Source organism: Peromyscus eremicus, chromosome 2 (assembly GCF_949786415.1).
Source record: "Peromyscus eremicus chromosome 2, PerEre_H2_v1, whole genome shotgun sequence".
Taxonomy (NCBI): domain Eukaryota; kingdom Metazoa; phylum Chordata; class Mammalia; order Rodentia; family Cricetidae; genus Peromyscus; species Peromyscus eremicus.
The window spans coordinates 155,713,855-155,740,699 of NC_081417.1; the positions used below are offsets into that span (position 1 = coordinate 155,713,855).

General features: G+C 44.7%; 1 protein-coding gene across 1 annotated transcript in view; it reads right to left on the reverse strand.

The window, feature by feature from the left end:
- Positions 1-26,845, reverse strand: part of Vps13d (vacuolar protein sorting 13 homolog D) — a 234,382-nt gene that overhangs the window by 73,993 nt on the left and 133,544 nt on the right. Inside the window, exons 55-63 of the mRNA XM_059255348.1 lie at positions 25,225-25,333; positions 21,782-21,945; positions 20,611-20,719; positions 17,361-17,540; positions 14,921-15,037; positions 13,946-14,095; positions 9,235-9,384; positions 8,240-8,336; positions 5,744-5,892 (exon numbers count right to left, since the gene is read on the reverse strand). Of these exons, the coding sequence (XP_059111331.1) occupies positions 5,744-5,892; positions 8,240-8,336; positions 9,235-9,384; positions 13,946-14,095; positions 14,921-15,037; positions 17,361-17,540; positions 20,611-20,719; positions 21,782-21,945; positions 25,225-25,333 (1,225 nt within the window). The remainder of the gene's footprint in view (positions 1-5,743; positions 5,893-8,239; positions 8,337-9,234; positions 9,385-13,945; positions 14,096-14,920; positions 15,038-17,360; positions 17,541-20,610; positions 20,720-21,781; positions 21,946-25,224; positions 25,334-26,845) is intronic.

Consider the following 26,845-nt stretch of genomic DNA (forward strand, 5'->3'; position numbering starts at 1 on the left):
ATCCTGCAATGTCCTCAGGATTATGACCCATAGGTCAACTGAGGAAAGGGAAGCTTCACATCATGTTTGATTCTCTCCCTCTCTCTCTCTTACACACACACACACACATACACACACTAGGCATGGTGGTTTATACTTGTAATCACAGCAGGGAAGGGAGGGGGCGCAGAGACATGCAGAGCCCTGGGACTTACCCTTGTCGGCAAGGCCCAGGTCAGTGAGATCTCATCTCAAAACACAAGGTGAACAGCTCTTGAGGAACAATAGTTAAGGTTGTCTTCTAGACTGTACACACACATAGGTGTGAACACACATAGGTGTGAACACACATAGTCAAATAAAAATTAAGCCCTGAAAAACATTTGTTACTTCCAAAAACAAGACTTTTATAATTTGTAAAATGAGAAGAGATAAAAGACCAATAACCTGACAGAAACCTGGCCAAGTGCTAGGACCAGACAGTTCATAGAATGAAGCCTAGTGCTAATGTGGAGAAGGACCAGATAGTTCATAGAATGAAGCCTGGAGCTAATGTGGAGAAGGACCAGATAGTTCATAGAATGAAGCCTGGCGCTAACGTGGAGAAGGACCGGATAGTTCATAAAATGAAGCCTGGCGCTAACGTGGAGAAGGACCGGACAGTTCATAGAATGAAGCCTGGTGCTAACGTGGAGAAGGACAAACACAAAAACAAAGGAACAACCACCAAAAAAGGTCAAGAAGAAACGATAGAGGAAGGAGGGGCAGAAGAGACGCGGCATGAACACAGAGTCAAATACCACACAGCAGAGGACCAGACAGAGACAGAGACAGGGAAAGAACACTAGTCTGGTACCATGGGATGTCACTGGTAACATCAGAAGGAAGAACTTCAGGGACTGAGAACATCTTTAAGTTGCCAGTATGGTGGTACACACCTCTAATTCTAGCACTTGGGAGGCTGAGGCAGGAAGATTGCCAGGTTTAAAACTAGTCTGGGATACAGACTAAATTCAAGGCCAGCCTAACCCCGCCCTCCCACCCAAACTGAAGATATGCTAAGTCACAAGACTAGCCATGAGCACGTCCCAGACTTGAATGTGTCGTTTTTAACAGCAGCTACCTATTTGGTAGAAAGTACACAGGCCAGAGAGGTCCACTATTTCTTCTCAAAACTCTCTGCCATTCAGTCAGCCACCCCCCACCAAAGAGTGAGTGGGCATGAAAGAGAGTGTGCCTAAATGTCCCATTTCACTGACAGAGAAACTGAGCCAGCCAGCTTAACTCCTTTATTCCCAGCCTCAGGCCAAGAATGCTGTGAAGGGACTCAAGTGTGGGCACATGACCTCACCATGCAGCTGAGTGTGAAGGGACTCAAGTGTGGGCACATGGCCTCACCAGTGCAGCTCGTAGTGTTACTTTCTTCTCAGAGAAGAGGAAGTGTTAAAAAAAAAGCTAAAGGCAGAAAGCTTAAAAACAAAACAAAACAAAAATAGCAACTTCCTCACTGAGACCTAACATTAAAGAAGACTGGTACACTGCTGCAAGGACCTTTGACCTCTACCAGGCTACCAAGGCCTCACAACAGGCCCCATCTGCCCCGGAACCAAGAAGCACCCAACCTGCAGTGAAACTGTCTTCACCTAGTCATTTACTGCCCGGGTGCATCCCTTTTGCAAAGGCCAGGGCTAGCCTGTAGGCATGGACTCCTCTGCCACCTTCAGGCTGATGTGGTCAGTGGAAGGAGAAGACACAGAGGAGAAGAGGGCCAAACAGGATTGCTCCTTCCAGATGAACTGAGTGACTGACTGGTCACATACAGTAGGACGCGGCACCGACGCTTATTTACTCAAGTAGCAGTTTCCTGTTGTAAAATGGATTCTGGAGAAAACAACTCTGTGCTCATAAGTTCTTAATAAAATAGGAAACAGTCCACTCCCACCTCCCAGACAAAGTGGCTGAAGCCTTCCAGAGACGGGGCGCCCAGTTGAAAGAAATACCTGTCCACGAGACCTCAGATCACAGCTAGTCCCTGGGCCTTGTCCTTTCCTTTTTTCAGTTTATCCCACACTAAACAAAACTGTCTGGAATTCATTCTCTAAAGGTTTATTTATGGCACATAGAGACTGTTTATGTGAAGCAGGGTATTTGCCGATTTCCCTTTGGGGACAGTGTTTAAAGCTACGGGGCTACTTCCCTCTCTGGCACTTTCTGAAACACAATTAACAATACTGGATCTTTTTTCCTTTTAACAAATCTGGTTTTTATTTAGGGAGGGGAGGGAAAAAGTAAAGGGTCTGAAGTTTCCCAACAAATTATTTCAAGCCTTTGAGAAGACAGTTTTAGGCTTTTTAAATAGTGTCTTTGTTTGAAATCCCCCCATACCCCCACCCGCTCGCTCTCTGACCATTAAAGTGTGGGTTTTCTTCCAAACTAGATTGCTCAATTAAGGTCCTTCTTTTGTTATACCCCAATGCTCTAAATGGAAAAAGCCTGCTGTAGGCCACCTTTTGAAACCTTTAAAGACCCCCTGGTATCTTTTGATCTTTAAAGGGGCTGGGGAAACCCCTATATAAAAGCTACCTGGTTTTTCACTACGACATGGCATCTCTAACATGCAAACTCCACGCAGAGCATGAGTAGAAGGGAGGGCAGCTGTGCTCTTGTTCTAAGAAATGGAATACTGGCTTCTCTTCTTCTGTCAGTCATGAATTCAGCGAAGAGTCACCCGGACAGTGCGGATGCCTCTGAGTCACCAGACAGACACTGTATCTAGCAACAATGTACCTCAGTGTAAACCTGCAAAGGCCTCCCTCTGAGGTTTCTGACAGCCTCACTCCTGCCTGGGAATCCAGAGAATGGAGGCAATTGTTCCTTCAATACTAAGACAGGCTTACCTTTTAGTCAGACTCCTGTGGCTGCTGTTCAGGGAGAAGGCTTCATTTCCTAAGCACATGTTTTTAGTGATTCCATATTCATCAGAAAGAGCATATTGCCCTTCCTAAGAGCTCCTAATAAAGGGCTGTTACTCTGTTAGGAAACTCTGCATAAATGATATTATCTTAGGAGTCCCAGACTCCAGGAGGAACACTCAAGGTATGCTAACATGGTGACTTCCTCAAGCCCAGAGCTCAACTCTGAAGTCCCAATTCCCAACACCCTGCCTGAAACATAGGTATGCCATGGCATCTGCTGAATAGTGCTCTGGAAACGGTCCTCCAATAGAGTGCCAAGAAGACAGTCAACATGAAGGACAGCTCATTTCAGCAGAGCATACACACCACCAGTAGAGCTGCAAAGCACCTATGACATCGGCACCCTAGGACTGCAGAGCACCCATGGCGTCGGTACCCCAGGACTGCAGAGCACCCATGGCATCGGTACCCCAGGACTACAGAGCACACATGGATGGCATCGGTACGCCAGGACTGCAGAGCACCCATGGATGGCATCGGTACCCCAGGACTGCAAAGCACACATGGATGGCATCGGTACCACAGGACTGGGAACCAGGCACTTCTGCTGGGAGCACTCTGAGAGGAATGCTGGGGGTCTGTGCTCTTTAACGAGATGACTTTAAATCAAGAAGTCTTCCACTTGCAGGAAATGCTTAGCATTGGTTTGCTGGGTGAGAGCCAAGTGTTCTGGGGGAACAGACTTTATCAAACAAACCCATTCCAAGGGTCACAAAAGTCAAGTGGATACTTGTGGATATTAGCAAGACAGTAGTTTTCCCATGGTTTTCCCCTCACTCCCTGGCTAATTACAAGCATCTCCAGCCTCCTGGGAAACACATTAGGGCAGACTAAGCAGCAGGGCAGTGAGAAGAGAAGGGTGCTGCATCACTCTTCCCAGGATGCTGCCCCCGGACCTGGCTGGCCCGCCCCTGTCTGCATTCACTGAAGCCGTCACCTCTATCCCAGCCTCTTCTAGAATCTGAGGCTGAGCAGACAGCTGTCTCATCACCTGGAGGTCTGGTTTAGAAGGTGGGGGCTGGCAGGCTGTGGCACATGAGGCCCACACATGTGTTCTGTCAGGCCCACAAGGCTGGCTTTTTGTTGTTGTTTTAAAAATGTGAACTGGTTGCCAACATTTAAAAATCAGAAGATTCCATATGAAAACGCAGATTTCAAGCTGTCCCCAGAAATCCACAAAGATGCTTCCACAATAGACTACTGGCAATGGTCGAGAGAAAGCCCGAACTGACCTACTCTGGTGATAGGATGGCCAAACACCCTAACTGCCATGCTAGAAATCTCATCCAATGACTGATGGAAGCAGATTCAGAGATCCACAGCCAGGCCCCAGGTGGAGCTCCAGGAGTCCAATCGGTGAGAAAGAAGAGGGATTATATGAGCAAGAGTTGTTGAGACCAAGATTGGAAAAAGCACAGGGACAAATAGCCAACCTAGTGGAAACACATGAACTATGAACCAATAGCTGAGGAGCCCCCAACTGGATCAGGCCCTCTGCATAAGTGAGACAGCTGATTAGCTTGAACTGTTTGGGGGGGGGGGGGCGGGAGGAGGGAGGACAGGGGAATCCGTGGCTGATATGTAAAATTAAATCAAATTATAAAAAAAAAAAGTAATGGAGAAAAATAAATAAAAATAAAAATAAAATAAATAAAAACCTGAACACTCAGCAGCACTGGACTCACACTCCCCACCCACAGCAATGGGCTGCAGTGGGGCTGTGCTGCCCCCTCCTCATGCAGCTGTGCTCTGGGTTGAAGGCCCGCTGCACCACCAGGCAGACCCTGCAGCCTAACCTGCATGGGCATCTGAACCAGCACTGAACCCATCAGCCATCTAGATGGTTCTCTGTAGACACACAGCGGCCATCCTAGATCTCGAGAGAAGGCAGCACAGGCCTGTACGGAAACTGAGTGTGGTGGGAAGAGGGAGGGTTGGACAACTGTCTTCAAGCACTTCACAAGGAAGAACCAGAAGCAACAGCTGCCAGCCTGAGCAGGTAGAGTCAAAGGAAGGAAATTGGGCATTTGAATAACCGCCTGCCTCCATCCTGCTCCAGGTTCACCTAGCTGCTATACAGGATGAGAAAACATACACGGACTTCAGCTTCCCTACCTACCTAGCAAGGACACCACTGAGGAGGCGCCATCTAACAACATCCTCTTCTACGGGCCAGGGTGGGCAGCACAGCACAGTGGGGAACCCAGACATGATACAGACTTGGATTTGAATGTCAGCCCTTGACCTTCCTTAAAATATTCTTTGTTACTAAAAATGAAGGTGGCACTGAGGTTGTAATTGTCAACCATGGATCAAGACCGTTGGTAGAAAGAAGGGTTATGTCCTGAAACTGTACAAGGCCACATCCCAGCAAGCCTATAGCTGAGTCTCCCTGGAAGATGGCAGACCTTCCATCTGACAGCCATCACAGTAGAAACAGATGCTTAGAAAAGAGTGAGAGAGACCTGGGCAGTCGGTCAAAAGAAAGACTGTCTTGGTCTCAGTTAAAACTCGGACAAAGCCCAGGGAAGAGGTTTCTACTGCTCTGAGGTAAGCCTAGGGCTTTCCAAAGAGCAGATGAATGTTATACCATCCTGTTTTATCCTATTTAGTAATGCCTTGATCTTTAGCAAAGTTATCCCCAAACACTAAGCAAAAAGAGCATTACACGAGTTAATGAACACCTGTAAAAGGAAAGGTACAAAATGAATGTCATGGATGCTGATTTCAGACAGAGACAGTCAACAGTCAACACACACTCCCTGAGAGCGCACCAGCTGTCAGCTCACCTTAAGGTCCAGCGGCAGCTTGTTGGAAGTGAAAACACTTAGCTTGATCTGGGGGATGCTGATCTTGAGATTCTCAAAGTAGTATCGAGTTGGGGTTCCTCCCTGCTCCACTGTCTTTTCATGGATGTTTTCATCATATTTTTCCACCTCTGGTCCAAAGGCAGAAGCAAAAAACAAAATCAAGAGCTGTTGGCATCATGATTCAAACATGCGTGACCTCACAGAAAAACCTATACAAACAAAATGTAGCCATCTCATTTTCTTAGTTTTTTTGTGGGCTCAGAAATGCATACAGTATCCAGACGCCATTTCTATATGAAAGCGGGCTTTTACATTGGTTATCCAATGTAAATAGGATTAGATTATCTTCATCTGTTAACCTGTGACTCTGTACCACCCAGCAGACTTCATCCTGGAAAGCCAAAGGTCACAGGTTCACTTGCTGGCCACAGACTTTCCAGAACTATTGCTGTCATTACTAGTACCGATGATCCAGGTCACAGGAATCTAGAGTGCAGTACAGCTGAACCAAAGAGGACACTCTGAGCATAAGCAATAGTATAACAACACAGTTCCTGAGAAAGTGCTGGGACACCTCCCCAGCAGCATCCTCCCCAGCAGTACGAGTCTCGGAAGCAGAGAGTCAAGGCAGAGTTTTTATTGGCCAGCCCCTGAGTACAAAGGAGTGGCGTGGGCTAGAACAGCAATGCACTCTTTGCACGGGAAGATGCACAGCATCCATTCAGGCAGCACGTTTCCCCTTGACTTCCTGTGTCTCCAAAGGAAAGCCAGAGAGAATGCTCACAGCTCCTTAGCATATTCCCAGTCAAAGCCGCTTCAGTTCTACTCAGAGCTGAAGGATGCTCCAAGGGGACGTGCCTCCCATACTCAGGAAACAGACTGACTACCGAAAGGGAAGAAGAGTGGAGAAGGCTGCAGTCGTTACAAAAGCCCGAGTCCTCCGGGCAGTGCTGGAAGAGATTTCCAAAAGGGACTCACAAGAACACAAGAAAAGCATGACCCAGAAACCCTGAAGTGAATCTTATTGGGAAGGAGCCACACAGAATGCCTACCTGCTTGTCTGGATGTTGGGTACTCAGGGGGCTGTGTGACTCCAAATAAACCGGAGCTCAGGCCAAAGTGGATAGCATACTGCTAGACAGACGGCACCTTGCTTTTCCTCCAAAATGCTTGTCTCCTCTTTCTTACTTGCTTTCTTTTAGAGGCGCTAAGGGTTCAGCACAGCGCCTCATAAGAGCTGCCTACATGTTGTACCACTGAGCAAAATCCCTAGACAATCCTAAATACTCTTAAAGCTTCATTCTATTTTATTTGTGGTGTTAAAGATTTAAAAGCTGAATTCTACATCCAGAGTATAAATACAAAACTATTTTCGTTGCATTGTGGGAGTGCACATACATTTTCCCTCTAGCATTTTACACACACACACACACACACACACACACACACACACTACCCTTCGTGGTAGACAAATGCAGACCAGAACAAAAGCCTCTTTACCATCATTTCTTTAGTTTAGGTTTGAAAAGGCGAAGGCATGGAAGATCATGAGCTTGAGTATGAACTACAGAGACAGGCTGTCTCAAAACAAACAAAAATTAGCCAAGTGGCCAGAAAGATGATTTAGCAGTTGAGAGCACTTGCTGTTTTCCTAGAGGACCTGAGTTCACTTCCCAGCAGCTACACTGGGCAGCTCACAACCACCTATGACTCCAGCTTCAGGGGATCTGACTCCCTCTTCTGGCCTCCACAGGCACCTGCACACACAGGCAGACACACACAGGCAGACACACACACACACAATCAGTCTTTTAAAAGGTTGTGCACCACTGGCTCCTTTCTTAGCTGCAGCCCTAACAGCCAGCTAAGAGCAGGAGAAAGGGCTGTGAGGAGGAAGTTAAAGCAACAACAGTTGAACTCTCCCTCCAGCTCTGCAGGAGATGTACACTTTCTGATAGTGATCTGACTCCCTCTCCAAAGACCAGAGGACAGCAACAAGAAACCTTTGTAATGGCATTAAGGCACAGAGACACGTATGTCAAAAGCCAATAACTGAGGTTAGCCAGTTTTTGTTTTTCAAACTAAACCAAAGCAACCACCAAAAAGGCATTTCTGACCCTTGGCCCAGAGCTGGTTTCATAAACAAAGTGGCCTGCTAAATGACAGCCATCATTCTCTTATGTGAGAGCAGAGGAACAGAACCTGCAAAGTGCAGAGGAGGCTGCGCTGCTTCCTAGCCAGCTGCTAGACACTCCAAGACACTATGACCCTCTAGGGGCTGCCTGGTGTGAGGACATAACTCAGACAAGCGGTTCTGGAAAGAGAGCAGCTGAACCGCAAACCTGAGCCCGCTAGGTCAGGCTAGGAGGCAGAGTCAGCTTGGTTGGCATCTAGCGACTACCTGTGCTTTACAAACAGACTAACACACCATTGTGGACCAAATCTCAGGCAGAAGTGTAAAACGTGCAGCTTTACCTGATTCCGCCTGGTCGTAGCCAAAGAAACTCAGTAGCTTGAGTAGCAGTTTCTCCTCGATTTGTACTGTGAACCTCTGGGCTGTGACCATGAGATGCTAGAGATAAAAGAAACTCTGGTTAATAGACAAGCGCCGAAGCAGCTTTCATTTGTGCCATTAAAAGGCCTCAGTGTGGTAGGCATGGTGACACTATAGTTCTAGCTACTTAGGGAGGCTGAGGCAAGAGGTTTGCTTGAGTCCAGGAGCTCCAGATCAGCCTGGGCAGCAAAGCAAGACCCTGTCTCATGGCTTCTTTACCCGTGTGATTTAATGATAAACCACATGTGGCTCACCTGGCTTTGTCTCGTTACAGTGAACAGAACTCTGAGTGTCCAGTAGACACTTTGTCACCCTTCTGTTTGGTCTGCAGGGCCTCACCAGTGAGCAACAGCTACATGACTGTGTCTGTGGTGGAGGGCTGAGGGTAAGCTTGGTCCCATCAGCATCGGTAACAAAAGACCAGAAAGAGGGCTTCCACTTTTGCAGTTTACTGCTATCACAGCTGGCTTCTACCTGTGGACCCTTTAGGAAGGAGAGGGCTCTCATCTTTAGCTCTCTACTGATAGAACAAGGAGAGCAGTGCACATAGCATGCTGCTGCTCCAAGGTCAGTCCCTCATAGCACTTCGGGAGTACCTCCAGACTACTCAACCCTTAACAAGAGATCGCAGCAGCCTACAAGATACTGCTTCACTCAGGAATGAAGACTGACCTCCATGGGTTCAGTACTACCAAAGGTTCAGCTACAAGGTCACTGAAAACACAACTAAGGATACAGGATGCCAAGGAAAAGTGCTCCTAACACTTCCCTCAGTGGTCAAACAAGAGCCACACGTGGCTCAGCCCTGAGAGCCACCTTTGTGCACACACCGTGCCGCCAATTGCTCTGTAACCTGGCTATGAGAAAGCAAGTGTGCCTCCTACATGCCATCACCCCAGCCTCCCTGGCAGCCCACCTTGTAGATGTTGGTCAGCGCACTCTTACTGGGGAACTTCACCGCATTGACTTGCACAGCAGGGCCAGTCTCAATGACCTCATTCTCATTGCTCAGGGGGGTCACATAGAGCATGAAGGGCTGAGTCGTACCAATGAGCTGGTTGTCCACCTGGGGGCAGAAAAAGCCCACAAAGCAAAAACAAACAAGACAAGCTGCTTAGTTGTCATTTTTTTACCTTTCCTTTTGCCTCATACTATGTAGGTTACTCAGAGTCCCCTGGCCATCCTGCCACCTCTCAGCAACAGCACCTACACGTTCTCATCCAAGACCAGTGGTGATGACAATGGGCAACGTGGTACATACCCATAATTCCAACTCTAGGAAAGTGGAGGCAGGAGAACTGAGAACTTAAGGCCAGACAGCAGTACACAGTAAATCCCTGTCTCAAAAATAACAACAGGGCCAGCAAGATGGCTCAGCAGATAAAGGTGTTTGATGCCAAACTTGAAAACTTGAGTTTAATCTCTAGTATTCCTGAGGTGGAAGGAGAGAACTGATCCTCTCAAGTTGTGCCCTGACCTCCACCGGTTGCATCCAGGCCTGTCCTGCCCAAGGCTAGGGTTCTTACTGATATGCTGTTGATGCTTCTACCTCACTACAAGCTCCGTGAAGACAAGAGAGAGCAGAGACTTGGCTGCTCCGAGAGCTCTGAAGGCTGAGCTGTCTCTCCAGCCCCCAAAGACAACTTTTGATTTTACTAATTTTTTTCTACTGCAGTCACAGATTCAATTTCATGGATTTCAGACATTCAGTGGTTTTTTTGTTTCCTTGCTGTTTGTATTTACTGCTCTCTTCCAATTTTTCTTTTTTTAAACCTTTGTGCCTGTGTATGCATGCAGGTGTGTATGATGTGTGTTCACGTGGTCACATGTGTGAAGGTCAGAGAACAACCTTGGGTGTCAGTCCTTGCCTTGTTTGAGACAGGTCTCTTGCTCACCACTGCATACACCAGGCTGAGAACACAATTGGTTGTTGTTTACATGTGTGTGAGTGTGGAGGTCAGAGGACACCTTGTGGAAGTCAGTTCTCAACAGACCTGACAGTAAGCACCTTTGTCGACCAAGCCATTTCACGAGCTTTCTTCTATTTATTTTAAAGTTCTAATCAGGTGTGTCCAATCCTCAGGCTCTGAGCCATGTGCAGCCCAGAACAGCTACAAATGCAGCGAAATAGGAAATCATAAACTTATTAAAATATCCTGAGATTTCTTTTTTCTTTTTGCGGTTTCTTTCTTTGTAATTCAATTGCACAGTTCTCAAGTGAGGCTTCTGAGGATGACACAGTGTCACAATGTCAGAAGGCTAGAGTCTGTGATTAGGCATATCAGTGTTAGCATGTGTCAGGTCCTCTTGATTAATTAATTCTCCTATCATTAGGAAATTACCTTCTTTATCTCTGCTAATATTCTTTGTTCTGACATTAATCAGTGTGACTCCTACTTCCTTCCTCAAGACTAGTTAAAAGTGTAGTGTGCTCCCCCTCCCTTAGGTCCTTTTAACCTATTTGTGTCTTTATAACTAATGAGTGGGGGCTGAGGGCTGAAGACAGGGTCTCACTACATAGCACATGCTGACCCTGAACACATGATCCTCCTGCCTCAGCTTCCTACAGATTATAGGCCCTACTAATGTGTGTTTCTTGTGGATGGCAGTTGGATCTTGCATTTTTATGCAATCTGACCTATATGCTCATACTGACAATTAACTGGTACCATTAAGTTTTTGTCTGCCATCTCTCTATGGCTTGCTATCCATCCCATGTGTTATCTTCCCCATTTCCTGCCTTCTCTTGGATCCACCAAGCACTCATTCCACTTTATTAATTACATACAACTATGATTATTTGGGGAGGTTTACAGTACTGAACTCGATGTGTTGCTCTATCACTAAATGACATCATACCACTTCATGTACAAAATGACAGTGCTGTTTGCATTTCTCACCTGCAGACTTCACACCACTGTTGTTACCATTTTACTTTCATATGTGGTGCAGACAGCGCAACAGTGTTGTTGTGCTTGTCTAAGCAACCACACCTCCTCAGGAGACTGACCTGAGAAGCCTGGTCTTGCATGGTTTTCATGTCATCACTTCAGGTTTTCTTCTCTGCCTTGTGTTGATTCAAATTCCATCAGCACCGCTTTCTGTCTGCTCTCTAATGCTTTTGGAAGTGGTGATCAGTGATAACAAATCCCTTTGTCATTTCTATGTCTAAGAACATCTTCACTTTACCCTTTGAGGTGGTTTGAATGAGAATGATGACCATAGCTGCCTGAATGTCTAGTCCCTAGTCCAGGAAAGGATGAGGAGGTGTGACCTTGGAGGAGGAGGTGTGTCACTGGGGGTGGGCTTTGTGGTTTCCAAAGCCCACACCAGGCCCAGTCTCACTATCTGCCTATGCCTGAGGATCAGGATATAAAACTCTCAGCTATTTCTCCAGTACCATGCCTGACTGTGTGCCACACACTCCCCACCATGATGATAATGGACTAACCCTATGAAACTGTAAGCCAGTCCCAATTAAATGCTTTCTTTCATAAGCGTTACTGTGGTCATGATCTCTTCACTGCAATAGAACACTGACTGAGACATCTTTATTTTTGAAAGATACTTTTTTTAGAAGCAGATTTCTAGAATGACAGCTTTTTGTACCCTTTTCAACACTTCAAGACATTGCTGACCATCTTTTCACTTGCATTTTTCCCAACAAGAAGTCTGTTGTTATTATCTTTGTCATCTTATTGTTCCTTTGTATGTAATATATTTAACTATGATTTACTTTACTATTAGTTTTGCATAACCTGACTATAATGTCCCCCAGTGGCAGGGAATTGGTTCCAAGATACCCTGCATGCTAAAACCCATGAATGCTCTAGCCTATAAAGCAGTGTGGTATTTGCACACAGCTACACACAGCCTCCTGCATACTTTACAGTCTCTAAACAGCTTACAGTGCCTCATACAATATAAGTGCTATGGAAGAGGTTGTTATGTTTCATTAGGAAACAATGACATGGAGAAAGGTCTGTATATGTTCAGCACAGACATGGAGCCCATGGTCATGGAAGGCCAACTGGGGTCCCCATCCAGGTTATGTGTTATATACATCCATTGAATTTTCATTTCTTGAAGTCAAGTTTTTGTTTTCTGGGTCTCTACTGAATTTATTAAACATACAAAACTCCAGTTCCTATAACAGTTTTAATATGTTCTGACAACTGTGTTAGCACTAGATCCATCCTGAAAGCATTCTCGTCCTCACAGTGTGCTGTTCTGCTCATCTACACACATGGTAGCCTGTCAAATTTGCCTTGTTGGGTGCTGGTCATGTTTGTACTCCAATACATTATGAGGCTTGTTAGGGACATAGTCAATTTCCCAGGATCCTTTCAGATCTTCCTTTCATGATGTTCAAGACAGTGTCAGAGTAGCATTCAATCTGGGGCAAATAAACCATGGAGGTAAGACTTGCTTGAGACTTTTCTCAATGTCCCACAAATTCTGGGGTTCCCAGGCAGCTCACAGCCTGCTCCCTCAGATCTTCCTGGATGAGAAGCTTCCTCACACAGACTAGCTGGCACTCTGCCAAACCTCAGCCCTCTCCACACAGGTGCACTGCTATCTACTTGGCTGTCAGTCCCTGGGGATGCTCAGTTGTGTCTTCTCTACGAGTCCACTCTGCAGGCCTCTGTTCTAGGCTCCTCTCCCAGGACCATAGCCTGGGAAGACCTCAAGCTAAGTCAGTTAGAAGGTTCACCTCTTTGATTTCCTATCTCTCACGGGTCACTGTCCTTTGTGGTTTGATGTCCAGTGTCCTGAAGCTGTTGTTACTGTATGTGGACTTAGGGCTTATCTCGAGAGGAGAATGGAACCAGTCCCAGTTACTCCATCTTGCCTGGAAGCAGAAGTCAAGCCCTGTTGTTTATCCCTACGATGACCCCAACTCCTCCAGAAGACAGCTGTATGACTCTGGAAACCTGAGGCCAGTGACATGGCCTGACAATGCAAGCCTGATAACCTAAGTTCAAGTCCTGAAACCCAGGTAAAGGAGGAAGAAGAGAACCGACTTTGTCCCCTGACCTCCACATGTATACTGTGCATGCACCAGCCGCACACACACCCCAATTGGTTATCTAGATTACTTATACATCAGCTAGAGCATCTGGAATTCATCTGTATTTGTATCACCAGGCATAATAAGCATGCCTTTGAGGACAGCATGCAGAAGCTTGGTCCTATACAGTTAAGTTACAGGCCAACCAGGACTTCATAGTAAGACCCCATCTCAAACACAAAGAGAATTTGTGAGACACACTGGGGTGGAAGCTACTTCACAGGATGATTCTTTTGAAGATCGTAAGTTATTTCCTCCAGGGGATAGAGATATGGCACAGTAGTTAAGAGCCCTTGCTGCTCTTGCAAAGGACCTGGGTATGGTTTCTAGCACCCATGTTGAATGGTTCACAACTGCCTCTAACTTCAGATCTAGGGGGACAGCTCTGTCTTCCCTTGGCATTGGCATTCATGTATGCCTATTCACATACAGATATACACATAATTGAAAGTAATCAAAAAAAAGAAAAGAAAAGACATTGCTCCAATGTTTTTAGATACCAAACACTTGATCTAGGCAGAGGTAGAGCATAAGGACAACATTCTCATCCTGGTACCTGCACATCCTGTATGCTGAGCTCGAGCATGTGACTAGCTGCCAGCTGGGTGTAGTGGACATTGATTCCCGTAAGGCTTGCAAAGACCAACTCTTCTGGGACTTTATTAATTAAAGAGACGCCAATTCCACCTTCCAAGCGCACAAGCACCTGAAAGGAAATCAAAGCACTGCCATGACCTATTTATATCAGAGTTCATAGTGGCCAGAGAACACGGGCATGAATGCTTCTCAGAAGAGCAGAAAAGCACTCAAGAGCCTCACTAGTCATCTTCTGGCCCAAATGTCCTCATCTCTCTGGAAGCCTTCCACTTTAGGTCAGAATGGCAGAGGGATGTGAGGAACCTCTCACCCAGTACAGTAGAGTGAATGTTCTAGAATCTCTCTCCCTGTTTGGGACCTGAGCTCCTCACAGGTTATTCTGTACACTCCCACAGCTCCTGACATGGCTCCACACAGGCATTTGATTAAACACCATTCAACATGATCAAATAAGCATACTGCCTCATGCTCATCTCGTCTCAATTTCAAACTGTCATTCTCTTCCCAAAACCAAAACAAAGGGAAAGGAATAAGCATTTGAGTCAGATGGAGGGAAAAATCAAATTTTCTTTTTCTCTAAATACTATTAAAATTTGGATCATTTAGCTTCCTTTTTGTCATCTCACTTGAGCAACATCTGTTAGTCTGTGATTCCACATAAGCTCCAGACGTCACTTGCATGACATAAACACATGTGTGGTTAACAGTAAACACAGTGAAACAGCACCCCACAGTCAGAGTTCACACAATCACAGAGCAAATTCTCAACCAACCGATGACCAAGAAAAGGAATCTGCAGCCTTTAAAAAACTTACTGCTTGGGGTGGCAAGATGGCTCAGTGAGTAAAGGTGGAATGAGAGAACTGACCTCACACATGCAGTGGTACCATGCCCACACACATGCACATATGTCTAAATAAACTGGTGAACTTACTTCCAACTCCTGCTGTGTGTCTGGATTCCTCAGTTTCCGCAGCTCTTGCTCTGTAACAGGAAGTTCCTCCACTTCATACGATGAGCGCTCACTTTTCCGCTGGGAGAAGTCTGCTATCTGAAGTCAAAACAGAACAAGATGAGAGCTTACGCTTTCATGTCAACTATAGGTCACAAGTCACTCTATGCCCAGGAAACCTACGAAAGCTAACGGCTTCCCAGGCCGCTAGGGCAAGATCTGGGCCATAATGAAACAGGTGCCATTCTGAGTCTAGATAGCACTCTATCCAGCTAAACACTTTTGGTGCCTCACAGAGCACGGGCAGGCCTCACAGAGCATGGGCAGGTCGTACAGAACATGGGCAGGCACTTGCTTTTGCCATGAGTAGATGGCTCTGTAAAGTGGTACTACAGATTATGGTGTGGAGTATGATGTGTTGTACCAGAATTCTCACACATTCCCTATTACTCTATGACTGATGAGTCTGCATTTCCAGCACATATCTCGCCTTAAGACTCAGACCAGAAGTCACAATGGCTTTTGGACATCATCATGTAGAATCATGAGGCTACCTTAGTTCATCAAGTGCCAACATAACTTCTGTTTTCCTCAAGTCTGCTCTGTATTTTGCTTAGTGATGTGGACCCTTGTCCTCCCTGCTGCCTAGAACAGACTCCTGGAGGCCACTTTGCCTCAAGCCTCATCAATACCCAGTCACTGACCACTCAGCTCCTTTGCATTAGCTTCTCTCTTGCACCTCACATGCTCACCCTGCACTTTGCTCTAAGCCACCATCTCCAATCATCATGTCAGAGCTTCTTAGCTGGGCTTCCTCTGCCTCCAGTCTTTTCAACACTGTAGCCAATATAGTTATTGCAGATAAATCCTTATCATGTCAACCCCTGACTCCTGCCTGCCTTAAACAAAACATTCTAACTTCAGTATGAATCCCAGGCTCAATCCTGTCTCTAGTCTTATTTCTTACCATATGCCATGGGCCAATCTCTTCACTAATCAGCTTCCCAAATACTAAATAACTGTGACAGTTAATATTGGTTGTCAACTTGACTACATCAGGAATTAACTAAAACCCAAGCATCTAGGCACACCGATGGAGTTTTCTTAATCAATCATTTAAGGTAGGAAGACCCACCCTAAATCTGGGCCACACCTGGTGGCAGCCTATATGGAAGGACATGGAATAAGGAAGGCTTTTCTTTTTGCCTGCTTATCATCACTCTTGCTGGCAAGTTCATCTATCCTGCCACCGAGGCATTCTTTCGCTGGTGTTAGAACCTACTTCTTCAGGATTATAACATAGACTGAAGACCAGCTGAGGCATATAGCCTCATGGCTTAACAACTATCAGCCTATATTGGCCTTTCCAGGAGGAGATAGCTACTGCTGGACTAGCTGGGCCACAGCCTTTAAGCCACTCTAATAAGCCCCCTTTTATCTATACATATAGCCAGGCAGTGGTGGTACATGCCTTTAATCTCAGCTCTCAGAAGGCAGAGGCAGGAGGATCTCTGAGTTCAAGGCCAGCCTGGTCTACAGAGTGAGTTTCAGGACAGCCAGAGCTACACAGAGAAACCCTGTCTCAAAACAAAACAAAAACAAATAAACCACACACACACACACACACACACACACACACACACACACACACACACATTCTAGTAATTCTTTTCCTCTAGAAAACCCTAATATAATAACTTACTATGTTTATCTCTCATCAACTATCTATGAAGACAGAATTCTGACTGTCTGCTCACTGTCACATGCTTAGTAACTGAAATGCGGCCTGGTTTCAATAGCTTATCAGTAAACTACTTCTGTGTGAACATGCCCATCATGGCAAAGCCCCTCTGCCTTACCTTCTCCCCCAGGTTCACTCTTTTTATTGCCTTAGTGCTCAGCTTGAGTATTAACGTCTTGTAGGAAGTTCCCTCAGCCTCAGAACCCAGACTCTTCCAAACCCCTTCACTCCTCCCTTCATAACACAGCATTTTACTTGTCTGGCTAGGAAAGCTCCTCTCTTCTCATGAGGGGGTCACACACCAATTATTCAAAATATAATAGTTAACTACACTGAGAATACCACTATTATTTTTCTTATCTATTTAAAATTCTTATACTTTGGAGATAAAGGTCTTCTGATGCAGCTCAGGCTGGCCTTGAACTCCAGTGATCCTCCTGCCTCAGCCTCTTGAGTATTGAGTATGAAAAATCACCTCCATGCCTGGTTAATTCCTAAGCCTTTTTAGACTTTGCTAATCTTTATAGTTACATTCACTTCCACACAACTCTGTAATGGAGACCCAGCCCTTTCTTACAAAGGACAGCATAGCCCACATCCAGCATGAGTACACTCAATAAATATTTGACTGACCATCGGGACGGGAAGAAAGAGGCATGGCTTTGTCAGTGCTATTCTTACCTGGAGTGCTCGAGTTGGTCCATCTGGGATGACTCTGACGGATAACATTCCAGAACCAGGCCTCATTTTTTGGTTAACAAACTGTTGTTCTGGTGGAACTGGTCCCAACAGCTCAACAGATGAGTCAGGACCAAGAACAACTTCAGCTCCATCAAATAATCCGGAGAGCCCTCCTTTGGCCTAAAAGACGGCAAAGTAAAGAGATACAAGAAAAGGCCAAAGCAGAGACTTGGACAATTCAACACAGTACCTGAGAGACAAATGAACTGAATTGGGGAGTCACAGTTTGTTATCTTGTCTAACAAGATTTTTAAATTGTTTAAAAACTTGTCTAACAGATTTTAAAAAAAATGGTAGGCCTGTATAAAATGGCAAGGTACATTTACTGATTAATGTGGAAGGTTACACACACAGTAGGAGTTAACTCCACAAACAGTGGATTGGTTTTATCTACCTTATAATAAATCTCAATCACCAAAAATAAGTTTATTAAGTAGCCAAAGCCAACTTTGTTTCTTTGAGTATTATCATTGAGGTCTGCCTAAAAACCTTAAATATTATAAAACTGATCACTAATCACTCAGCTTTCCAATTAAAAAGCCAGTTTCAGAGCTAACACTTCCCCCAGGCTGATGGCTAAACAACCAAGTCAGTGCCACATCTAAACTGTTAATACAGCTTTGGGGAAAAGTCATAGTCCTGCTGTTTTCCCAACACAAAATGCAGGTCGACCGGGTGAGGCCTGTGGGGACACACCATTGAACAAACATTTCAATCCTTTCTCTTTCTTTGTTTTGGTTTTCAGGACGGGGCCTTGCTCTGTGGCCTGGGCAACCTCACAGGCGTTGCCTCCTGACGGGATTGTAGGTACCATCATGCCCACCCATCGTCGTTCATTTTAAGTGCTGGGTGACGAAAAGGCAAATAGGACAGGCTTCAACACAAGGAAAGCCTCTCACAGGTGAGTTTGGGAAGGATATACATCATTGGAAAGGGCAGGTCAGAAAATGTTTGCAAGCCTTCTATTGCTGTATTTAGCATAGGAACGAAATAAACCCGGTTCCCTAACCAAAACACATTCACAGCAAAGACATGGTGGGCAGATCCAGGAAACAACAAACATTAAAAAGGGATTTGGGCGGGAGGAAAATGCTCCACGAAAATTGGAATTACATGGGCTTTTAAAAAAAACTTGAAGTAAAGTCAGGGTCAGACCCGGAACCCACCAATTATAACAAGCCTTCTTTTGCCTCTAGAAGTCTGAATTGTATTGCTAATTGAAAATCCCAAATCCACTCCAGATGTGAGTTTCACATAAGCAAGCAGCTGGCCTTTGATGAGAAAAGCTCAGGGCCACAGAGGTAAAGAAAATAAATCTCACCAAACAGAAGAGGCTTCTTACAGCTCTATGCACCACCATATGAGAGGACAGCCTGACTCCACCAGGGAGAGCAACACTAACTCTGTCCAGGGCCTGCTGCTGGACTGTTAAGTTTTGTGTGAGTCCCACAGTGGGCAGAACTGCACGCACAGTCACTGTGCTGCTCTGCTACGTGCTCAACCCCTCCAAGCCACTCTCCCATCTGCTCACCTCAGATACATGCATCCATACCTAGCCCAAAGAAAGAAAGGGCAGAAATCTAAATCCCTGATAAAATACTTGAAAATTTATTATGCCACAGACTGGCTGAGTTGAGGACAAAGAAAAATGTCTAGCAGTCTTGACTGTCACATTTGCTACAACAAAATGCTAACTTTGATACCACTAAGAATGTAACAATGAGCAAAATCAAAAATATGTATACACACTAATTGGTTATATAATACCAAATGGTCAGCATTGAAAACATATACATACAAGTAATGCACATGCATACTCAACAATTAAAGAAAAAGAAGGCATGAATTTGAAAGAGAGCAAGGGGGAAAGATATGGGAGGGTTTTAAGGGATTAAAAATGAGAAAGTGGTGTAATTACAATATAATCTAAAAAAAAATAGAAAGGAAAGAATACTGGCTAAATATTGGAGAAGAAGAGGGAAGGAGGAGAAAGAAGAGGAAGGAGACAGCGATGGTGACAAGGACGAAGATGTACAGCTCATGACTACTCCTACACTTTACAAAAGAGCACTGTAGCTTCCATCTCAGTACCCATCTGAACAGTAGGCTTTTAACGAACACTTTTTTCCTTCATTTAAAAAGTACATAGGTAATTTATGCCACAAGGGAGAAAAAGTTCAGAGAAACCAAGAACAGAAGGAAAAAAAAGTCATCACCCAGGACAGCTACTTCTACCATACTTAGTCTATCACCTTCAAGAACACATCCTATAGAGCTGGAGAGAAGGGTCAGTGGTTAAGCATGCTTGCTGCTCTTGCAGAGGACTCGATTCCCAGCACCCATGTTGAGTACCATACAACCTACCAGCTCCCAGGAATCTGGCACTCTCTTCTAAACACTGCAGGTATCTGCCCTTAGATGTACACAAACCCACAAACAGATGCACACAGATACACATAATTAAATCTTGAGCCATAGATGCAGGAGCTGTGGGAGTAGAAGGATTTTAAGTATTATAAGAGCCATAAGTCCTGCTGTGAAAATCTCCCTTAGAAATGGCTGCATAAACAGGATAGGAACAATGGGAGTATCCATGAACATGTCAACATGGAAGGAGGAAAGTTTTGTGGGGGTCCCACCCCTAGACAAAGAACTACAGGCAACAAATGACTGCAGGGAGAAAGAGAATTGGTCCCTCCCAGTGATGAGTCACCCACATCAGTTATTCAGTTATTATCCTAAAAAGGATATACACACAAAGAACAAAAAATGGACTCAGCAGGTTGCATTTATATACACTTGTGGGCATACATATGTATGTACGCATGTAACAATAATCAAAGAAAAAGAGGCTATCAGCTTGAAAGTCGGGGGAGCATGAGAGGGGTTTGAGGGAGGGAGCTGGAGCAGAGAAAGGGAAGGGGAAAGTGATGGGGTTCTATTTCAATTAAGAACATATTTAAAAATAAAACAAACCTTAAAAAAAGAAAGCATTTCCCACGTAGCAACATACAGTTGCACAGCAAAAGTTTCCTGACTGCCTTTAACAAAAACGGAGTAACTAGAGAGTACTGCTCTCTGATTAATTTTCCCTGTTGAATAATTCATCATGTATAACCTAGGTGAGGCTTTGTTTTGAAGAAAGTTCAACCCTTGGGAGCTGCAACTGAGGGTGTCAAAAGCAACTGACCTGAACAACCAGCCCATGTAAGCCACAGGTCAATTTCCCTTCTCGGAAGCTCCAGGTCTGGGTTGTGCTGCGCCTGCGGTCTGGCTTTCTCAGCATCAGTGGCTCATATCTGGACAGAGACACACAATGAATCCTCTGGGTCCAAGTCTGAGGAGAATCTGAGGCTCTGCCCCTCTGCCTGCCAGCACCCCCTCCCTGCAATCCAAGGGGATCCTAGTTGAGCCTCAACATGAGGAAAGTCAAAAGAACAGAATGGAGATGCACAACACAGGTGTTGCAGTCTCACAGGACAAGCCATCTTACAGTTTGGGAGCAGATAGCTGCTGAATAGTAAAAATCTTCTCAACTGTCTCTACTGTTCTATTTCTAAATACTTTTACTCTGTGTCTGAACTTACACATTTTTGGAAACACATAAGGTACCAATTGAAGACAAATACACTGAATTTATGGAGAAACTAATATATAGTAAACAAAGTAACTTATTTAATCTAATGTAACTCATGTAAACTGTCCAGAGAGTTACTCATAAAAATGTATCTCAACAGTGCTATTAAATTCTTTTTTTTTCTAGTGTTTTGAGACATATCTGTCCTGAACTAATGCTGTAGACCAAGTTGGCCTTGAACTCACAGAGACTGAACTCACAGAGATTGGTCTGCCTCAGCCTCTCAAGTGCTGGGATTAAAGGTGTGCACCACCACTGCCCGACAAATTAATTCTTCTTGAAAGACAACAAATTATTAGAAAAACTTAAGAACAAAAACTGTTCATGCCAGGCGCTGGTGGCGCACGCCTTTAATCCCAGCACTTGGGAGGCAGAGGCAGGCGGATCTCGGGGGGGAAAAACAAACAAACAAACAAACAAACAAACAAAACCCTGTTCACTTTTAGGAAGCAAGCTTAGACTGGAATTCTCAGTAAAGTAAATATTCATTTTCTATAAAAGATCTTATTATTTGATCTTTAACACTTATATGGGTACTGTCACAATAATTTTTAAAATTAAATGATATCTGAGAATTTGACGGGCATCAGCCATTAAGGAAAAAAATACAAAATAAAATACAAATTCTCATAAGGGTTAACAGAACTCTTCTTTTGAGGGGTGAATTTCCTGGGTCTGAATTTGAAGGTAATGAGCTTGACTAGGAAGTTACCCATCAGATTACCTGTTATCTGTCACAGCGGCCAGGCCAGCAATATCTAGGATGGCAGATCCCTCGATGGAGCGTGTGGCTGATGGCTTGTTGGGGTTGTGAGGAACTGCAGAGCCCTCGTGAGCCAGCATTCCTGAGCCCGTCATCCTCCAGAGCTGAGAGCGCTTTCCTGGTTCCTGACAGGCAAATAAATACACATAGATGTGGCCAGAACTAGCTCTGTTCCTCACACGCCCCCTCTAAAGGCCAAGGAGGTTCTCCAGTTGGAACTAGACTTGTATGTTTTCCACATCATAGAAATATGCAACTAAAGATTTCATTATTGTGAATTTCTAGTTAGACTTAGATGAAGTATGCTAAACTCTTTTTCATCTTTTATTTTTATTTTTTATTTGTGTGTGTGTGTATGTATATGTTGAGTGCAAGCATGTGTGTCCAATGGTGCACGTGTGTGGAAATCCGTGAACAATTCTCAGGAGTTGGTTCCTCCTTCCACCATGAGATCTGGGGCTCAAACTCAGGTCATCAGGTTTATGTGACAAACCCTGAGCCCATTTGCTAAAATCCTAAACCAAGCAATCAAAATTGCTAAGTGGTGCAGATTTTTGAATAAGTATTCTTCAAAAGAGATGGCTTTATGGTTAAGAGCTCTGTGCTCTTGCAGAGGACCCTGTTACTTCCCAGCACCCACGTCAGGCAGTGGCTCACAGCTGGTTGTAACTTCAGCTCTAGACAGAGATCTAATGATCTTTTCTGGATTCCACAGGCAAAGCACTGATAAGTGCACATACCCACACACAGACATGCACATGTACGAATAATTGAAAATTTTTTTTGTAACTTAGGCACCTAGTATTTTTCCTTTAAAAAAAACAAAAACAAAAACAAAAAAACAGAAGCCAATTACTGGGTCATCTCTTCCCTAGCTATATCGCCATGGTTACCACTGTTCCATATGATGACTTCAGATGTCTTCAGCCCAGAGGAGAGTATAATTTTACCAAGAATTTACACGAGTCAGCACCCTGTCGCTGGCATTTCTGTAAACTGCCAGAGCAGGGACAGCAACAGCCCTCACTACTTCCAATGCTTATCACCTCAATATTTACAAACTGATTACAACTAATCATTAATTTGGCTGTACTTAAAGGTTATTTTCAGTTGATTGCTTCTAATTTTCAACGCATTTTCTTTGCTAGAACTTAAATACTGCAATTAGGCTTCCAGGTCAGTCAAGGAAGTTTATTGAAGCCATTATCTGCTATAAGTAATAACACTAATTGAGAACCTGCTGCAGGTCAGGCCTTGGTCTGAGGGATTTAGGTACAGTAACTCATTTAACCATGCAAACAATCCAACAAGGTACATGCTGTCACTGTCCTTACAGATGAAGAAGTTATGGCTTAGTGAGAAGAAGTAACTTCCCCACGTTGTCACAACTAGTGAGCAGAGCGACCAACTGGACCTGTCCTCTCTGGAGCCCACTTAACTGTTACATAATAGTGTGGCCTCCATAACATGGCCACGGAGTCCCACTGCAGGGACACCTTTCCCAAGCTGCAACTCTCAGGGTCACACACTTCCAGGATGTAGGAGCTTTACCACATCAGTGGACACTTCTGGCTCCCCCCACTACTCATTCACATGCTACACACAGGCCAGAGAGATAGTTTTTTGCATTCTACAATTTTTTTTCAAGTGCTAAGAATTGAAACCAGGGCTGGGCAGTGTCCTTCTGCTGAGCTACATCCACAGCCCTGCATTCTACACCCTACACAGTAGAAACCAAAGGGTATAATATAAGCGTCAAAGTCAAGATGCCAGGACCCGAGACCTAGCTGCACAGTCAGAAGGTGAGCTAGTTTACAACCTGGTAACAGGGATGAGGCCCCTAAGCTCTCAGAGCCTACTTTCTGACCTGTCAAATAGGCAAACTAAACTACCTCTTCTGTTCTTGTGGTAAATGTAATAAACACAGGTGCTCAGTATAAGCCTGGAAAAGCTGTGGCTTCATAACTATGTGCTATGCTATTACCCCCACATCTCTGGCACAGCACTTCATGTACATTATCTTAGATAAGTGGTTCTCAACCCATGGGTTGCGACCCCTTGGTGGAGAGGGTGTCAAAGGGCACTTTCACACCAGTTGCATAGCAAATATCCTGCATATCAGATATTTACATTACGATTCATAACAATCACAAAATCACAGTTATGAAGCAACAACAAAATAATGTTATGGTTGGGGGTCCCCACAACAATGAGGAACTGTATTAAAGGGTAGCAGCGTTAGGAAGGTTGTCTTAGATGGTTCCTTTAAAACCCCAGGAAGTCTGTGAAAAAAAAATGCAGCTCAGGAGGAGTGAGAAAACTAGCCTCAAACTAGACCAGCACCCTGTTCTTCCTGCTGGAACCACTGCCTGTGCCCATAAGATCAAAGTCAGCCTCAATCTCCATACGCAGCTCCCACAGCCTTGCCTATGTTCACATCTGCCCACAAAACCAGCCAACACAAGAAGCTTCTCAGATGCCTGAGGCTGAGTCAGGTCCCACTTACCCAGTGAAGGAAGCTGGCCTGCAGGACTTACCTGTCCTAAGCTGGAAACAATCAGAACTCCCTCTTTAAAAAATGGAGATATATCATCTTTCCTGGGGTACCTTTTTCCTCTTCCCTAATAATTTAGTCCTAAACCTTTAGATGTGAATGAGGAAGGAAGCAAGGAAGAAATTCAAGGATGGAATGTGTTCAGAGTACCCTTGACTATTAGAAATCTGTCCAGATCTGCATCCCCTAAAGGGAAACCCATTACAAACCAGCTACGTTATGCCATGGGCAGTGATAGGCACTGATGCAAACACAGGCCTCCATCAGGGCCCTTGGTTAGGTGCAGCATGTGAATCACAGACTCTATAGGTCTATGAGTTCCAAATGACAACTCCGTGTGTGGTCTTCTTCCCCTGAGAGTCACTGCTGCATCTCCATGGTCCCTAACTTCTGTCCTCTTTCAGTTTCAACTACTTACTATCACTTTTCCTGCCATTTATTAAGATCTTTGATCGAAGTTTTTTCCCCCCAAATCTAGGCCATCTAACTGAAATATTTTCCTATATACACGGGCGTGCCTTGCTTTTCTTACACTAATTTATCCGAGAAAATAAAGAGGGGTACTTGTCAGTGTGACATTTTTCTTTAGTTCAGTTTGAGATGACAGAAGAAGTGGTAGAAAAGAAAAACAAAATAAAAACCACAAATCACAGATTCAGGACTATCTTCTCTCCAGAAGGACCTGGAGCTAAGAAGGCTTGGGACCCAGCAGCTAGCATGAATACAGTGAATACAGTGGGAACACAACCCCAAAGCCTCCAGGCTCCTGGCCCATTTCCTCCAGTGCCAGAGACGCTGGACCAGATGAGCCTGAGCCTCCAAGTCTCGTCACCAGCTGACAAGTTCTTACCTTCTTTTTTAGGATGACTCTCTGTGTCTTTGGGGACACATCCAAGACAAGTTCTGAACAGGTAACTGCCTTATGGGAAGCCACAGGCCTGCCTTTTCCCTCCTGCAAACTAAGATGAAATAAATGAGTGTGCATGCACATGTGTATACACACACACACACACACACACACACACACACACACACACACACAAGCAAAGCATAAATCTCCATTAACAAACAGTTGGCCCATGCCTTTCATCTCGGCACTTAGGAAACTGAAGTAGGAAGAGAACCTCAGTTATACAGAAAAGACTGTCTCAAAACAGACAGACAAACAGAAACCATGAAATATAGAAGAAAAAGCCTGACAAGACACAGGCTTAGAGCTATCCTTACCCCTACACAATTTTAGGATTCATTTGTAAAAACACAAAACTCTGGCATGTTTTCCTCTCCCCATAATTTCAGTGGCACAAAATTAAGACATGAAATAACAGCCATGAATCTTCAAAGCAGTGTGTGTGTGTGTGTGTGTGTGTGTGTGTGTGTGTGTGTGTGTGTGTAAACCCAGGGCAGATGCCAAGGGCGCTGATATGCAGAGTATCAGCATCATTGCACTCCCAAATCTTGGCAAGAAATTGAAGTCCTTTTAGGATGAAAAGAATGGGCCAATAGTCACCTTCTCCCAGTTCAAGCCTGTGGTGCTTCCATGTGGCTCAAAAATCCCAAGCTTTATGGAATGTTGGCTCAGCTGGGGTGTTTTTATATTATTATTATTTGTGTGGGATATTGTGGGTTGTATGTACATGGTCGGGTAAACCCATCTATATGCATGCATTGGAGGTCAGAGGTCGACACGGGGTATCCACCTCTACCACTCTGCACCTTATTATTTGAGACAGGGTCCCTTACTGGACCTGGGACTCACTGTTTCAGTTAAGTTGCTTGACCAGCAAGGTCTAGGACCTGCCCATCTCTGCCCACAGTGCTGGGGTTACTAGCACTGGCCACTGCACTTAGCTTTCCATATGAGTACTGGAATCCAAACTCAGGAAATGACACTTGTGAATAAAGTACTGTACCCACTGGGCCATTCTCCAGCCTCTCACCTTGGAGTATATGCATAATGCTTGAATGATGTTAAACTGAGATCACTTGCCTGCTTCCTCAATCCTTACTATTACAAAGAGTACTGATGAGTTCTGTTAAAAATAAGTCATCTGGACATCAAAAGCATATGAGACAAAAATGAAACAAAACTTAACAAATTACATTTCACAGAAATGAAACAAACTTTGTTCTTTAAATGATATTTTCAAAACAAAAATCCAGGCAGCGCACGCCTTTAATCCCAGCACTTGGGAGGCAGAGGCAGGCGGATATCTTTGAGTTTGAGGCCAGCCTAGTCTACAAAGCAAGTTCCAGGACAGGCTCCAAAGCTACACAGAGAAACCCTGTCTCAGAAGAGAAAAAAAAAAGCCAAAGCCAATCCACAGCATGGGAAAACAATCTGTAAGGCTGAGATGCCTGCCAACTAACAGACACAGACAGACAGACAGACAGACAGACAAGCAAAAACACAACACGGAGCATTTCCCAGACTCACGCAGACTAAATGAATTTCATAAAAGCAGAGTCAC